The 16,625-nt window shown below is 43.6% G+C and overlaps 1 protein-coding gene across 2 annotated transcripts in view; it reads right to left on the minus strand.

Annotated features, from left to right (window-relative positions):
- Positions 1-748: 748 nt before the first annotated feature.
- Positions 749-16,625, minus strand: part of SLC39A14 (solute carrier family 39 member 14) — a 64,709-nt gene continuing 48,832 nt past the window's right edge. The window contains exons 3-9 of one of the 2 annotated variants that reach the window (XM_036751611.1): positions 13,525-13,711; positions 9,453-9,622; positions 7,585-7,707; positions 6,477-6,665; positions 6,122-6,329; positions 4,827-5,011; positions 749-3,956 (exon numbers count right to left, since the gene is read on the minus strand). In XM_036751611.1, coding sequence (XP_036607506.1) covers positions 3,810-3,956; positions 4,827-5,011; positions 6,122-6,329; positions 6,477-6,665; positions 7,585-7,707; positions 9,453-9,622; positions 13,525-13,711 — 1,209 coding nt within the window. In that variant the 3' untranslated portion in view covers positions 749-3,809. Of the gene's footprint in view, positions 3,957-4,826; positions 5,012-6,121; positions 6,330-6,476; positions 6,666-7,584; positions 7,708-9,452; positions 9,623-12,266; positions 12,437-13,524; positions 13,712-16,625 lie in introns of both variants that reach the window. The other variant, XM_036751610.1, reaches the window with a different exon arrangement.

Genomic DNA, 16,625 nt, shown 5'->3' on the forward strand with positions numbered 1-16,625 from the left:
ATGATTTATTTAGCCATTCTCCAACTGACAGGTACTCCCGTCATTTCCAATTGACATTACAGAAAGAGTTGTGATATTTTTATACAGATGGTCCTTTTCTTCTTTCAGAACCTTTCCCTGCATCAGTGTATGATGATGACAAATCAACATGTGGATAGGTTCAGGTTCTGATTTTAAAACTCTTTTGGAACTTGGCCCCAAAGAAGAGATAGAAGATACCTCCCACCCTCTTTAGAAGGAAGGTCTTTAGGTGTGGAACACTGTATTTAATAACATCAGATATGTTGATTGATTTTGCTGAATTTTCTTACTTTTTAATTTTAAAAAATTCTTTGTTATAAAGGATGGTTCTCTGGGACAGAGGAAAGGATTCTACCCCTTATTCCCTCCCCCTCTCTGCCTGCCTCTGGAAATGTGACTTTAAATGAACTAAGCTAACCCCAAACTTTTTGGTTTGGGGTGGGAAAATAGACAGTGACACAATTTCTCTAAAACATCTTACCAAATTCTCTATTGCCAACATCAAGGACACCATGAGTCATCTAACTACTTTTAAAAAATGAGTATGTAGTCCATTTTCAGAATTGGCAAGGAGAAACCACCTGGGAACAGGACTGAGTTTGAATTAACTCCACCCCACTCCACTGAAAAAAGCTGTACACTTGCACCACCTGGTGTTTAAAAGCTTTCATTACCCCATAGGCTGGCTGAATCCTGTATGGCAACAGACACACTTAGGATTCTGTCATTACAGAATATAAATTTATTTATAGAATCTTACAAATAAAATGGTTACAGTCCACATGACAATATATTTTTGGGTTTTGTTTTTTCTTATAACACCTGAGTTTTTTTTAAAAGAACACTGTGATGGAATTGTAGAACTGTAAAAAGAAATGAACAATAAAAACTCAACTCAGTCAATTTCCCCTTTTGCATACCCTCAATGCAATGTGTACTGCTAAGTGAAATAACAGAGTGCCTCTTCAAATTGCCATCTTGAGACCACCGTGTTAGTAGATGGCTCATTTAAGAATAGACCATAGGGAAGGTAGACTGAAGGGCTTCTTACAAACTCAGGATGAAGGGTGAATATAGGTTGAAGAATGTGCCAACACTGGGCATTCAAGGGGTAGTTTCTCCAAACATTGTCACCTCAACCCAGCTCCTAACTCTGCAAAGGCTGAGCATAACCCTGTGGCCTAATAACAGCATGGACAGCTGCCTCCCCCAAAAGTGGTAGGGAATAGTATCAGCCTAACTTTGTGTTCTCTCCTTCTGTGGGGACGAAGCACAAAACTTCTTACCACTTTCTCTCCTCTTCTCCCATCTCAATCCTCCCCTACTTCAGAGAGTAAAATAGAGCTAGCCCACAAAGGCAGTAAAAGTGGGGGTGCAGATGGTAGAGAGATAGTATAATCCTTAGACATCTATATCACATTGCTCTAAAACCATACACTCAGCAGATAAAAAGTGGGGGAAATGCATATCAAAATGTCACTGAGTTTTCCACCAATACATAACAGCCATATTTCCAGCATATGAGGCACTTCTGTTACTAATGGCAGCTTTCAATCTGTAGCAAAAATATTGGAAGTCCCTTCCCCTTGCTACAACTGGCCTCTTCACCATTTTATATTGTAATGTGAACTTCTTTGGGGCAGCTACGAGGGAAAAGAAAGAAAGTTCTTAAGTTAATACATATGCAAGAAAGAAGAAAATGCCATATTTTATAATGTTTCAGATTTTTAAGTGATTTCAAATAATTTTTATACCACTGAACAACTGTCCTATGTCAGGAAGCCATCAACCCTAAACTGATGGTCTCTTCTAAGGCCAAGAATTTAATATTGTTTTGGAAATGCAGAATCCTTTAGAAGAGACTTGACACATTTTAATATAAATGTGAGTTAAGAAAAATAAAGGTTTTCTGCTGGTTCTCCTGTATAGAAGAATGATCTATAGTAGATTCGGTTTCTCCAGCTCCTAAAAACGTTTCTGGGGAAAAAAGAAGTTAAAGGCCTGATTTAAAATGAGAAAGATAGGTTCCAAAGTTCAAGGAAATGACTCTTTGGTACAAGTGGACTTAATTCTAATGAAAGTTGCACATCCCACAACCTTTAATGCCAACAGTTCTCATTTAGCCCCTTAGCCTACCCAAGGCAACAGAAAAACAAAGAGGAAAACTCGTGTCAGTGAGTGAATCAGCAATTCTCTCACTTTTTTTCCTCCAGGATAGTGGCATGAAGAAAGTTTCCCAGGGGATCAAAAAAAAGAAGATGCTGTTATGATGGAGGGTGTTGCAGTACCTTTTCTTACAGATTAGCCCTGTGCTCATTTGCAGACATGAGAAGGAAAAAAACCCTCATAGATGCTAGCAGTGAACTACCAACCTTCCCAATTAAGTAGATGAGTATTAGCCAAGAGAGCCCCTGCGTTGCAACGGTGAGGCATTGCCTAAATGGCTTCCAGGGGTCTTCACTGCCCACGTGGCTGAAGAATTAGACATTATCAATATGATAATAATAAATCAATTCACCTAGTGAACTTGGGGAACAGCTATCCCTTGAAGCCAAAGTTCTGACCATACCATCACACTCCCTAGGGCTGGGCTCTAGCTTCAACAGGTACATCCATGTTCTTTAGAAAGTTGGTATCCTCAAGGACCAGTCACGCTACTATCTCTGCTTTTGTTTTTCTTGGAAAGCATTACAGTAGGCAGTGGCATTGTAAGCTAATTCACAGTGCAATCACTAAGTCCTCTACACTGCTCAAACCAAGGTCTTCTGACCTCACACTTCACCATGTCCAGCACATTCTGAATCTTGGCCAGCCCCACTCTTCTATCTGTCCCACCTCGACTTGCCTCAATGGTAGAGGTCTTGACTTGGTGAAGAGATGTGTACAGTCTCCTAACAAGAGCACCCTGAATACTCTAGGGAGATGCTTCTAAAGAGGAAAGGAGAACCTCCTGGAAGCTGCAGGAATCCCTTTCCTCCATTCTCTGTTACTCTGGAGGAAAGAGGAGGCTGAAACGGTAATGGTAAGGTCTATTGTCTAACTAGTTTGGAAGAGGAAAAGTCACAAAATGCTGGGGATGCCTGTGGAAGCTCAACACACAACAGTCCCTCAGTAAGGAGAGGCCATCATCACTGCAGAAGAAATGTGGCTTTGTCTTTCTTCTCATTTTTGCCTTCATTCTCCCCACTCAACAGATCCTTCTCATAAAACATCCTTAGCCCCATTCCCTTTGAAAAGCATGAGGCAACTAAAGAAACTCTGAAGGGACGAGATGGATTCTTTCTCTACAGGACAGGTGAACTTTTCTCGAAAGGGGACATACTGAGGTCCAGATGCATCTCCTAATATCAAGTAATGACAGCTAGTTACAGTTTTGTGTTATAGAGTCTGGGATATGTGCTGGGTCAGAAAGGAAACAGGTTCTGGAGTTCGTTGGTACCACTGCCAGCAGGGCTTGTCCGCAGAGAAATACCAAAAAGTGGCCAAAAAGAGAAGCTGGGTCTGTCTTCCATGTTGTTTTCAGTGTCCAGAGTCACTCTGAGAAAAGAGAGCGGGCAGAGGGGTGGGAGGCACTACCTAGCAACCAGTTACTAGGGAAATTTATTCTAGGATACAGTGTTTTTAAGAGATCTGACATTTAGATGAGGGAATTCAGTCCACAGAATAGCCTTTAACAGAAATGCCTCTTCTGTCATGCTTTGTTGAAATTAAGTCCTCAAGCCGGTGCTACCTGTTGACAGGGTACCCCAGTGTGTTCCGCTGCCAGCCCCACTATTTACGGCATGGCACTACCCTATTTGTATTTGCCCTGAGTACATAGTGAGAACTAGCATGATGGTGAAGCCTGTGAGCAGGCCCAGATTCTGGATGACAAAGGGAATTAGGATGCTGCCACTCCTTTCATCTTCTCGACAAACTTCATTCATCTCTGGAAACTGAGAAAAAACAACCAAGAGCAAGAGAGTTAAAGTTCTGTCCTTACACATCTTCCTATTAACCCAGCACAGGTCCCAGCAAGTTCTGAAGGCTGCTATGATTCCCATGTGAAAGAAGAGAAGGCAACAGAAGCAGCAGGTAGAATTTAATACTCACATATGCCCAGCTTTTCTTCATGGCAATTACAGTTTGGAATAACAGGAAACAAGGTCTTATCCCTACTAGCTTTTAAACTCTGGCTGAAAATAAGCCTTTCCCAAACAGAAGCAACTCTTTTTATTGTGTACACAGTACAGCTATGGCTTGATCTGCTTCCAGAATGCAGTCAGCAATGGTGTGGGCTACAGCAGCTATTTAAGCCAGCCATATATAACAAGTATACACTTGTGCCCATGGCCATTTGTGGCTTGGAGAAAGGAAGCTGGGTTTTCACTAGCTCTTACCCTAAGCCTCACACTATTGGTAGGGAATGAGCCAACAGAGGCAACCACAGCCTTCAGGAATGCTTTGTGCTGGAAATACAGCAACACAGTCCAAATAGTTAGCCAATTTAAGGATGCCATACACCTTCGAAGACCCAAGAGAGCCTGGGGCATTCCATAAAGTGATAATGGACCAGGACAGTCAACACATTCATCATCTCTTGTAAAAACTATCTATGATCTTTAAGTAGCATTAAGTCAGGGCCCTCCTAAAAATGATAATAATAAAAAGCTAGCATTTATACAGCACTTTAAGGTTTGCAAAGTGCTGTACATATATTATTTTATTTGATAAGACGCTCAGAACACTTCCCTATGGAACATAATATCTTCTTGAAAGGCAAAGAATGTAAGTACCAGGTTCAGCTCTTCCCAATTAAGACTTACCATGTCAGCCAGGGCAATATACAGGAACATTCCCCCAGCCAGAGCAAAGATCCAATTGGCAGAAAAGTGACTGCCAGCCAAAATCCCGAAGGCCAGACCCAGGTAGCAGCAGCAGGCAGAGAGGAAGTTGAAGAACAGAGCCTGCTGGATACTCATCCCAGCATTCAGCAGAATGACAAAGTCTCCTAAAAAGGAAGGAGGAAAAAATAAGGTGACGCTATGAAGAATAACATGGGCTATGGAAGATGGGAAAAGTTTGGAGGGACAGACTTTCAAGATAAAGTTCATGGATAATCAGGGCTTACCCAAAAGTTATCCTAAAACAAATGAGGGTAGAAGCAAATACATCCAAAGGCTCTGGAGCTGCCAATGACTGGGAAGACTGGGAAAACTGGCCCAGTGGCAGAAACTAACTCACAGGAATTAATAAAGGTATACAGATCAGGACTGGCTTTGATTTCTGTCTTGTTTGATGGAGAAGCAAAATGTGTAAGTTCATCACAATCCTCATTTCCTTTTTCTGGCTCACAGTTTCGCAGCTAACTGGCTTCACAGAAGCTCCAGCTTAGACTTCTGACAGCTTTTTAATGGTCTCAGTCAGGGAAAGAATGGGCATAGGACATATGACATCTCTTTGTAAATACCACGTTAATATTAGAAAGATGCAGCATTTCATCAGATAGTGGGTGCACCAACAAAGATAACAATCCCTTCTTGCCTTGGTAGTTGGTTTTCATGAGCTAGTGTGAGGGTGAAAAAACTTCAATTATCTGGCGGTCAACTTTCTGCATTTAGTGGGCCTGGGCCTATAGCAGCTGACAGGGAGCTCATGGCTGGGCCTATTCCAGTTTGGTGAGACCTGTCAAAGCTTGCACTCCATGGGTAAAGTCTTCAAGAACAAGGGTCACGTCTACGCCACAATCGAGCAGTGGGAAAAACACTTGTCTTTCATAATGATATTATACAGGAGGGTAAGGAGAGAAAGAAAATCTTATGTGGCCTCTATTCAAAAGTTGGCAAATATCTCTTGAAAGAGGCAGTGGCTACATTTCAAACCAGATTAGGTTTTAATTCAATTCAATTAAAAATATATTAAGCACTTACTATGTGTAAAGTACTATGGAAGGTGCTGGGGATACAAAGATAAAACCAAAACAATCCCTGCCTTCAAGAAGCTTACATTCTACAGATGATTATAAAAAAGTATTTTTGTGGAATTGGAAGTAGGGATGTATAGGACCCATAAAAGGTACAAGGGTGAGCAGTACAATCAGAACAAAAAGGCCCCTACGTACCCAATTCATGCGGAAACTCCTCGCAGAGAATGGCCACTGAAGTGCTGATGCCTTGGAAAACAGACACTGTGAATGAGGCACCAATGGCCAAGCCATCGATGAAGTTGTGGAGGCCATCACTGAGGGTGATCATCCAGGCCAACGTGCCAATGTCAGAGTAGTGGACACCTTTTATCCAATAACATGCGCTCTGGGATGCCTGCAGGTCCTATAAGGGAGTCGATTTCCCCCCCAACCAAGAAGAATATTAGAGAGAAAAGAGAGCTTTTCCTACAAAGGGTTGGAGAACCAAACCCCAGGGCTCCACCACTAATTATACAGTTCCCTGACATTCAACAAATGAAGACCCACATACCTGGACAGACAGAGAGCCTACAATGACCTTCTCATCCAACCCTGGGGTCTTGCCTTCCAGATCCCTATTCAGGTGCTGTGGTATCATGTGATCCAGGTCTCCATTCTGCAACTTCTCAGTCACTCCCTCTTCCTGGTCCTTCTTAGAAGGGAGAGTCTCAGAAACATAATGGCTATGCCCATGGTGATGCTAGAGGGACAGGAAGATGAAAGACACACAGCAATGATCAACTAAAAGTGAGGAATTTCCTTTCTTGATCATCCATAAAATTAACATGCATCTATTAACTATGCATGAGATAATTTTGCTTGGTACCATGGGGAGATACCAAGAAATATAAGACGTGCAGCTCATCCTTAGGTACTTACAATCTAGTTGGGAGAGACAAGGTAATATACTTGCAAAGTTAAATAATAATGAAAGGTGTAAATGATTTATTGTACAAGATAACAATAAAATATGTCATGAGGCAGTATGAAATATGACTATAAAATGAAATTGTATTTTTTTAAAAAACAAACATATCCAAACTTATAACATCCAAAAAAGCCTTGAACACTGCTATCCCTCCCCCACTTCAAGGTATCACCTTAGGAAGCTATACATATGTACACCTAATTTAACAAGACTTACATTACTCAAAGAATCCTTTTTTCTAGAGTAGTCTTTTTAGGCAAATTATATGTACATATGCTTACATATGTACATATATAATTTAATTATAGTAAATTAAGAAGACAGACCAGAAAACCAGTTTCATCATTTTATCATCATATTTCAAACACAATTATTATTCTCTACCTCACCCCATGTGGATGAAACCCTGAGAACAGAACTGCCATTTGGAACTAGAATAAGACCAAAAAGATGCTTATGTACTCATGTTATTGGACTAGAGCTGTCATCTTGGGTCAGTCACTGATTAATGTGGATCTCCTTCCCACTGGTTCTGCCCATGAGGTGAGATGCAAACACACTTTATAACACCATGAGAGGAATGTGAAAGTTCAAGGTGGTGGACTTATGGTAATAACATAAAATATATAAAAATTATTTGAGAAGAGAACCTTGTTAGGAGAGATTCCATTGCCAGCCCCTTCAGCCTCACCTCGTCTTTCTGTTTGAGAAGCATTTTCAAAATCTTCTCTGTGAAGAAGAAGAGGTAAAAGCCTCCAAATACCACTGCTGATTTTGAGACATAATAATCTTCTAGGGGGTTGAATCCAAAAGCCTGTGGACCCAGAACAACAGAATGAGCTTACAGCAATGTAAAATCATCACCGGGGCCCGCTGGCTCTAGGAACATAAGCACCAACATTCTAGACCACTTCAGTGATTTAACAAGCCAAGAATTCTCCTTCCAAGAGGATTCGATCATTGAAGTTTGATTGATACAGGACTCTTAGACCTGTTCAGAGGCGCTTTATGAGAAAAGTTCTCCTAAACCTATAGTTTGTTTCTATATAAGAACAGAGAAACTGTAGGGATGTGACTTTGGGCATGACACCACTGTGGGCACCTACCTCTGGTTTGGCATAATATGCTTTTTTCTGAATCTCTTAACTAATTTTTTTTTCCCCTAAAAGTACATCCTTCATCATTAAGCTCCTCTGATCAAGCAATCAACTCTATTTGACTAGAATGTCAATGTGCTATCTTTTCCTCTTACTAAGAGAACGTCCCTATCTGAACTATCTGGGAGCACAAAGGGACATGATGTAAATCAGACTATCTATAAGAGGAAATCTATTTTGTCATTATGCCGAAAGACTTGTAGCCCCTTCCTGGGCGCAAACACACATGGGGGACAGATAAGAAAGCAGACTACCAACTCCAGCACATGTCAATTTGTGTTCTAGGTTTTTCCTACACTTCCCCATTTACACTAAGGAAGAAAACAATCTGATGGAAAGATGACAGGACTAGAAGTGAGGAGATGTGAACCTTAAGTTCATCTGCTCATGACTTCAGGAGGCCCATCCCTGTATCTGAGTTTCCCTAGAAGGCTTGAGCAACGACCAGCCTTTTCCCAATAACATCTTTATATGCTAATAAGCCTGAACAATCAGTAGGTGAACTGAATGTACACAATAGTTGTGGACAGAATAAATTGTGCTACCTAAGAGAGTCAAATCACTTCAAAAACATGCTGAGTAAGATACAGGCCACTAATCTCTGTCCTTCAACATCAATAGGCTGTGTTCTGCAGTCATTGCACCAGGAAGCAGTCTAGTATCTAGCTCCTACTCTCCCAGTGACACTAGCTTGAGTAAATCCCTTACCTTTCTTATCTAAAAGGAAGAGAAGATTACCTGCCTTATCTCTCACAAGGTTGTTATAAATACCATGTGAAGAAAACAGGCATGAAAACCCTTTGCAGAACAAATACAAACATGGAGTTGCATATTCTGTGTCTGTCTCAGTTACATCTAGGCCCAGATCTGCCAGAGACAACTGACTGAAAAAATCTCCTGAGCTGAAAAGGCAGGAAGTAACTCTGGTTACGCCACAATCAAATTAAGAATCTCAGAAGCTGATTACCAAACTTTCTAAATATTTGCACGCTGTTCCCCACTGTGGAGAACATGCCAATTCAGCTGTCCAAGGGGGCAAAGGTGCCACCGACACATGCAGATCCTGACCATGAATGACTTCATACTGTTGCTCTACATCCACCCTTCTACCCAGAGGAGAACGAAGCTGCTAAGTAAGACCCAAATTCTGGTCATTTCTCTGACTTCTTTACTCCAGAAACCAATCCGACCTTTGAGTTGAGCCTATACTTTAGGAACTAATTACTTGTGGTTAAGAGAGAGCCCAGAGCTGAAGTAGGGGATGAAGGGAGAGCACCAAGTAATCTGATTCTATCAGACTGAGTCCTAATTCTGCTACAAGCAGGACTCGAGTTCTCCCACTAGAGCCCACCCATCCACCCGAGACCAGACCTCCTCCCATGTGGGAAGGTCCTTGGCCTACCTCAGGGATGAGCTGGAAGAGGGCATTGGAGTAGAGGGTTCCAATCGCCAGAGCTATGAAGTACAGCAGCAGCCTCTTGTAAAAAGTCTTCTTCATGAAGGGCACCACACTGGCCCCGACGAGGGAGCAGAGGGAAATGACGGTCACACAGAGGAGACCGTATCCCCACACTGCAGTCGGAGGGGCCAACCCCACCCAAGGGGGAAAGGGAAAGGGAAAAGGCCCCAGAAGATCAACCCATAGGTTTCAGAAGATTGGAAATGGGAAGAGAAGGGGAAAGGGGGGGATAAAAGGAGAATCAGAGATGGGGAGAAGTAGGGAGGGAGAGAGAAAACAGAACATTTGTTAGTGATTTGAGTTGGAAAAAATTTTAATGAATTGATTCAGATAGCAATGAGGAGTTTTAAGGCGGCCTTCGAGCCCTGTTGCCTGGGTTCCTGTTTCCTTCCAATAGATTCTCCCAAAAGCTGTTGCAGTCACATCTGCCAACTTCTGAATGATGAGCAGTATAGTTACGCGTGTCGTGAGTCTTCTCTATGACCATGAAAGTTTCTGGACCTAAAGCCTCTTGCTTCTGCAGAAGCAAAGGCAGATGGGAGCAGGCAGAACTCCATCTGGTACTTTTGCCGGGTAAATCCAATCTCTAGTATGTATTCACGCACACACTACTATTATTTGGATCAGTAATGGAAGGTAAATACAAACAAAATTTGTGGGCATGGATGGACGGATAAGAAGGGTAGACAAGGAATGAGGGCTTCTTCCCACATCCTTCAGAGTCTTATAGTCTAGACTTGTCTAGTTCTCTTTTTGGGAGACCTAAACTTAGAAGACAGAGCTCTAGGACCGCCAATCATCGTACAATTTCTCCTGCAGCATTTCCCAATATCACACACTCCATGTCCCAGTTCCTTCATAGACCCCGAGCCACAGCCATCATCTTGAATCAGGCTGTGTCAAATACTGGTTGCTATGAGGATTCCAGAAAATGGTACCTGTGAACCATGATGGGGTGGAGCATGTGCATAATTATTTCATTTCTACTCAATTAGGCAAAAAAGGCATTTCATGTCAAATAAGAAAACAAAATCACACTTTTAGAGCTGCAAAAACAATAACCCAAGAATATGAGGATTGCCCTGGGTGGAGGGTGGAGAGAGAAACATTTGGTGAGGTCTTTTCAACTGGCATTGGCCAAAGCTGCCAAACCCTAGGTCAAACAGAGAAGCCTCATTTGGCTTTGTGAGTATCTTGAGTGGGTATATGTGAGATGCCAGCCTGTGTCTTTCTGTCATCCCTCCCCTATAGGAACAAAACCTATTCATCTTGTAATTTGGGAGTTTAATCATGTTATAGGAACTTTAAATGTGAGTTTGGAAGGGTAGGTAATGTACAAAAGGCCTACAAAAGGCTTAGGCAAAGAGATAAAAGGGATTTTAGAGGCCAGGAAGCATTTATTTTTTTCCCTGAGAAAAGGGACAAAAGTTCACCTGCCCTTGACTCAAAACTAACTGAGTTTCTCGGAATTGCTGCTGAGGGATTAACCCAAGGAAAAATTAATCTGATCACAGACCTCATTCCTAAAAGAAATAGTGCAGAAGTCCAGAGATTTCCAAATTCTGTTTGGCCAGGGCATGAGGTTCTGTTGTTTCTTTACCTACTGGTTACAAAGGGCAGGTAGGGGCCAGGGCGGTCAGTCAATAGCAAGCAAGCATTTATTAAGAACTTGCTCCTTGGGCAGACTTTCCTTCCGTTGGGAAGATCATCAAATTGGGTATAATTTTTGCAGCTCTTGAATCACATAATTAAAAACCAAAATTAACGAATGCTTCATAATTCACAAAAGCCCCAATAAGCCATCAGGAAACCAGCTCTATCAGGAAAGTGTCAAGATGCAAGGTCTAGACAGTTAGTTGGTCAGGCACTGCCAAAATAAAGCTCCCTACCCACCCTTCCTGTGTTCATCCTCTTCTGCCTTTGTTTTCTGTACGGCTCTCTGGGTGCTTCACTTGGAAGACCAGGACAAGAAACACCTTGCGCACCTAGGCTAATTCTATCAGCCATATTGTGAATGATCTTCCTTCCTTCCCAGATCCACATTTCATCTTTTAGGATTCTTCCTTGTGATCATGCTTAACCTCTCACCAGGATCATGAGTTAAGGGCAGCACTAAGACCTCAAAGGAACACATGCCCTTAGTGGGTTACATTTACCCAAGGCAGGAAGTTCCCAGAAGTATCAGCTGCCTTTACAGTTCCCATAATGAGAGACTTTGAGGAACAGTAGGTCCCAGGAATGGGATAATGGGCCAGCCTCAAAGTCAGGAAGACCTCAGTACACATCCTGCCTCTTGATTCATTTAAATGCCTTAAAGGCAACTTTGAAGGTTATAATTTGCAGAGGAGTTGCTGATCTGTATTAGTGGAGGGAATTTCCACAATTGGAATTCTCCATGTTGATGGTCTGGACAAAAAAAAAAGAAAAGATAAGGCAAAGTACATGGGAACTCTAAATAGAGGAAAGGGAAGGAAGGAATAGGGAAGGACCTTGCACCTGACATGCCTGAAGAGACCAGAGACAAATCTGACAGCTTTCTAGGGTTGTTGAAGAATAAGAGAAGGTCCTAAAGATCCAACAGGAAGAAGCATCTTTGGTGTCGAGGCTCAGCACAAAAGAGAAATTTTATTTTCTGGAAGGCGATTGGATGAGTGAATGAGATGAAATGGGGGGAGGGGCAGTCAGCTGATGGAAATGCCAGCTGTCGACGCAAAAAGAAAACTGTGGGTTGTTTTTTTTTTTTCTGGTCTACTACACCTCTGGGATCAGCTGGAAGAGCGCATTAGAGAGCAGCGTTCCAATGGACAAGGCGATGAAATAAGTGAGGATTCGGCTGAAAAAGGTCTTCTTGGTGCAGGGCAGGACGACAATTCCCAGGAGAGAAGCCAGGTTAATCAGGGACACACTGAGGAAACCAAAGCCCCACACTGTGGAGGAATAAGAACAGACAGCAGCCCTAGTTACCGAGGGCAGGCAGGGGGAGAGGGCGGGGGAGGACTCTCGGGGCTTCTCCCAGGGAGGAGGGCCCTGTCCAATACCCACAACAACCAGTACCTGGGTAATTCCTGCTCTGAGTTTAGCACTGTGGGAGAGGCAAAGAAGTCAAAGACACAGTGGCTCTGCTCTTGAGGAATTTACAATCTACTTGGGAACTAAAGACATAAACACACAAAAAGTTCAACGATAACGCTCAAACAGAAAAGCTGAGAATCTGTCCCGGGGGGGGGGAGCTCCCAGGATGAGAACTCTCTCCACCAAAGCAGACCGCAATCTGTCCGTGACTCAGGAGATAAATCCTAGGTTCCTGCTTACAATTTGAACCTGAGCAATGAGTTAAAAGACAATAATAGACCATACGAGAGATATCACAAGGCAGTACGTGATTAATTGTCATGTGAGTAGGCCTGATAATAACTACGATTTTAGAAGAGGGAAAGACTGATCTGAGCTAGAGTGGACAGTGAGGGACAAGGTTGGCTGGAGTGGGAAGAGGAGGACTTGAACTGGGCAGGATTTAAATTAACAGAGAGGACATTCCAACAACAGGCAGGAAGGCATGATCCAAGGGGGAAGGGGCCAAAAGAAGTCATGTGTTACCAGGGGACAACATGCAGTTTGGTGGGAGGGGAGCGTTTATGTAGGAGAGTCACTGGAGATGAGTCTGGAAAGGTAGAATGGGGCCAGACCATGGAGGGCCTTGGAGGAGAGCTTAGGCCGCTACAGAGCCATTGGTGGTTCATTTTTAAAGTCTAACCAGACAGGAGTATTCAACTCTCAGGAAATTAGAAGATAGCCAGGCCTATTATTTGAGTTCAACAAGCAGCTGGGTTAGAATCAGGAATAGAGAGAATGACTGACGGTACAGTGTTTGTTCTCCCCATCACCATGCTCTGGGCTAGGCAGGCTCGAGAAAGTCACCTCTGGGGGTGCACATGGAATACATGGAATACTGAGGATGCCCAGAGGGAGGAGCAGCATTGTCCTCAGACACCGAGGCCCCTCCCCTACTGCTCACCTTCTACTGCGCTTGGTTTCCCCTCCTCCGTCTGCTCATCCTCCTCATTCTCCTGGTTTTCCAAGGTACAGGCTCTTGAGTCCAGCTGCTGCAGGATCGTGGGACAGAATTCCTGGAACTCAGACCTGCTGATCCTCGACTGGTTACTGAAATTGTGGGCGGCAAAGAGGTCTGCAGAGCTAAAACACTGGTGAGAAAAGTGGGGTTGGGAGGGAGGACAAACCAAAGGTGAGTCCAGAAGCTTTGCTTTGTCTTTCTTAAAGATAAGAGCGGTTTTCCATATTCACAGAAGCTTAGAAATTTCCAATTTCTTTTGTGATGAAGCTGCTTTGAAAGCCTAGAACTCTCTACCCTTCTAAAGGCCACTTATTTCCAGGTAATGCCAGCTACGAATTGATTCCCCAACGCATTCCTCGCCTTCTCCACACCTCTCCCGGCTTCTCCACTGAAAAGCAGTCTGAACGGGTCAAGGCTCGCCACGACCTGACCCCACCTATGTACAATCATTTCTGCTGAAATACTTGTTGAAACCTAAGCTTGTTCCAACGCGACTGATCTATTAGGTGGCATTCTGAGCATTGTTCGAATGTCAAGTATATTTGATTTTGAGAAACAATTGAGAACATAGAAAATTGCAGCATGCTTCACCATAACTCACGGGTCACAACCCTTGTAAATACCCACTTCCACAAACAAACTTCAGAGCTTTGTCAAGGTCAAGTGCCACATTTATTATTTATCTTCTGGTACAGCAGGAGCTGAGTAGAGGAGAGCTGGTCTGACCTTGTCCCCACTCCTGATCTTCTGCCATGGTCAAGGCCCCCAGCCCCTGGAAACTGGGGAGCAGGCTGAGCAGCAGCCATTGTAGTATTTAGATTATTTCTCAGCCATCCAAAAAGCATGCTACCATTTTTATATTAGATCCCAATGCTTTTTCATGTGTTCATAATAAAGTTTTTGAGTGCTGTACCTCTAATGCCATTTTCTCCATAAGCCCTGTGGTTTTTATTTTGAGATTTTGCATAGCACAGTGCTTTCTGGGAATGCATTATGTTGAATTACAGCAGACTGACTGTATCTGACTTTTTTGTTCACTCCTACTCAGACACATGGATCCACTGTTATGATTCGATTCAGTAAAGATAAAGTGCCTACTATTCACAAAGCATTGGTGATAACCATAATAATAATGATGGCTAGCATTTATATAACAGTGAGTTTGACCAAGCGCACCATGTTTTCTCTCATCTTCTCACAACAACCCTGTGAGGTAGGTGCTATTATTACCTCCAATTTACAGATGGGGAAACTGAGGCTGGGAGAAGCCACATGATTTTCCCAGGGTCACACAGCTAATACGTGTTTGAAGCAAGATTTCAAGTCTGAGCCCCACACTACCCATTATGCTCCCTAGCTTCCCGAAGCTCACTTTCTGTGGTTCTAGAGGGATACAGCACACACTGAGATAAATACATGTGAGAACCAAACAAGGAGGGATCTCAAGTCACTCTGAGAAGGCAGACGACACTCTCTGCTGGGAGTGGAGTACAAAATCAGGGAAGACTTCACAGCAAACGTAGCACCTGGAGAGTCAGAAGGGACCTAAGCAGTCACCTTGTCTAAGCCACACCCCAAAGGAATCCCCACCATGTACCTGGTGGGTACCTGGCAAGTTCTCCAGTTATCTCAGGAGGAGGCGCCCAGCCCTTGCCCAGCACCTAGTGCTAACCAGTTCTGCCCTCTGGAGACAAAGAGAACGGGCCTAACCCCTCTTCCACCTTAGAGCCCCGCAATGCTAGGGGCACCTTTCATGCTCCCCTGAGCTCTAGCTTCAAAACTGATCCTCACTATGGCATGGCCTCACCTGTCACCCCCTTACTCGCCCTCCTCTTGAAAGGAAAGGAGAATTTCAACGGGCAGAGACGAGGAGGTGTGCAACCTAGGCACAAGGGAGTGGCCTAGTCCTTCTCATGTGCACAGTAGGGCTGATCTGACTACTGTCATGTTTTCAGACTCTTCTCCCTTCCTTCCCCCAAGAATACATCATGTATTGTGCAACAATACAGCACAGTGGAAAACTTATTAGAATTGTTGTCAGGAGAGATCTGAGTTCCAATACCACCTTACATAGGATTTTATCAGAGAGGGTTAGGGGTTCTCTGAGGATCAAATGACATCATACAAGTAAAAGTGCTGTGCAGACTGTTTTGGGGAGTTCAGACCTCTGATTTTAGGGAGCAGGGGACTCCCAATGTGCAAACTCCCTCCAGGAATACAGATCAACAACTCATCTGTAATTTATAGCCTTAAAGAGTTAGCTGGGACAGTGAGAAGCAAAAAGGTTTCCCTTGGTCATGAAATCAGGATGCATCAGAGGTATGACTTAAAGCCGGATCTCCCTTCAAAGTGCCCTATCCATCCTGAGTATCATCATTACTCCAGTGCCTTCCACCATTCCCCTGACCCCCTCTGAAGGCCCAGGTCGATTCCTGCTCTAATGCTCAACCCTCAGTGACTTCTTCCTCTGAACTACTAAGTCTCTAAGAATCTGAACTATCTCATTTAGCACTGAAGTGCATGCTATCTTGTGTTCTTCTCCAGTTGTCCCATGGGTTAGTCTCACCTCCCCAGCTGGCCTAGGTTCCTCCTTGAGGACTGGATCATGACTCTTCTCACTCACCTTGCTTCTCCAGATTTCTGGTCCTCCACTTCCTTCCGAGCAGCCCTCCCATCCTAGAGATCTCTTCAGGTGAGGCCCTCCTTTCCTGACTGGTGACTGTTTGCCCACACCGCTACATCAGGGGATAGGGGGTGGGGGCTTCACATTGCTAATAACTCAGGTCTTCAGACTTCTCTTTCTCATCCAACTGGCACATCCCCATCCCCCTACTTTCCAGCTTGCTGTCACAAGCTGTCTTCCCCCAGTAAGATGTACACTTCCTAAGGATAGGGACTATCCTGCTTCTTGGTATTTGAATTCCCAGCATGTAACACAGTGCCTCACCCCTAGTAAATGCTTTGCAAATGCTTTCTCTTCTATACCGTTTGCACTAGGTACAGGGCTGCCATTCATTAGCTGTGTGACCCTGAGCAAGCTGTTT

The sequence above is a fragment of the Trichosurus vulpecula genome, chromosome 3 (genome assembly GCF_011100635.1).
Source record: "Trichosurus vulpecula isolate mTriVul1 chromosome 3, mTriVul1.pri, whole genome shotgun sequence".
Taxonomy (NCBI): Eukaryota; Metazoa; Chordata; class Mammalia; order Diprotodontia; family Phalangeridae; genus Trichosurus; species Trichosurus vulpecula.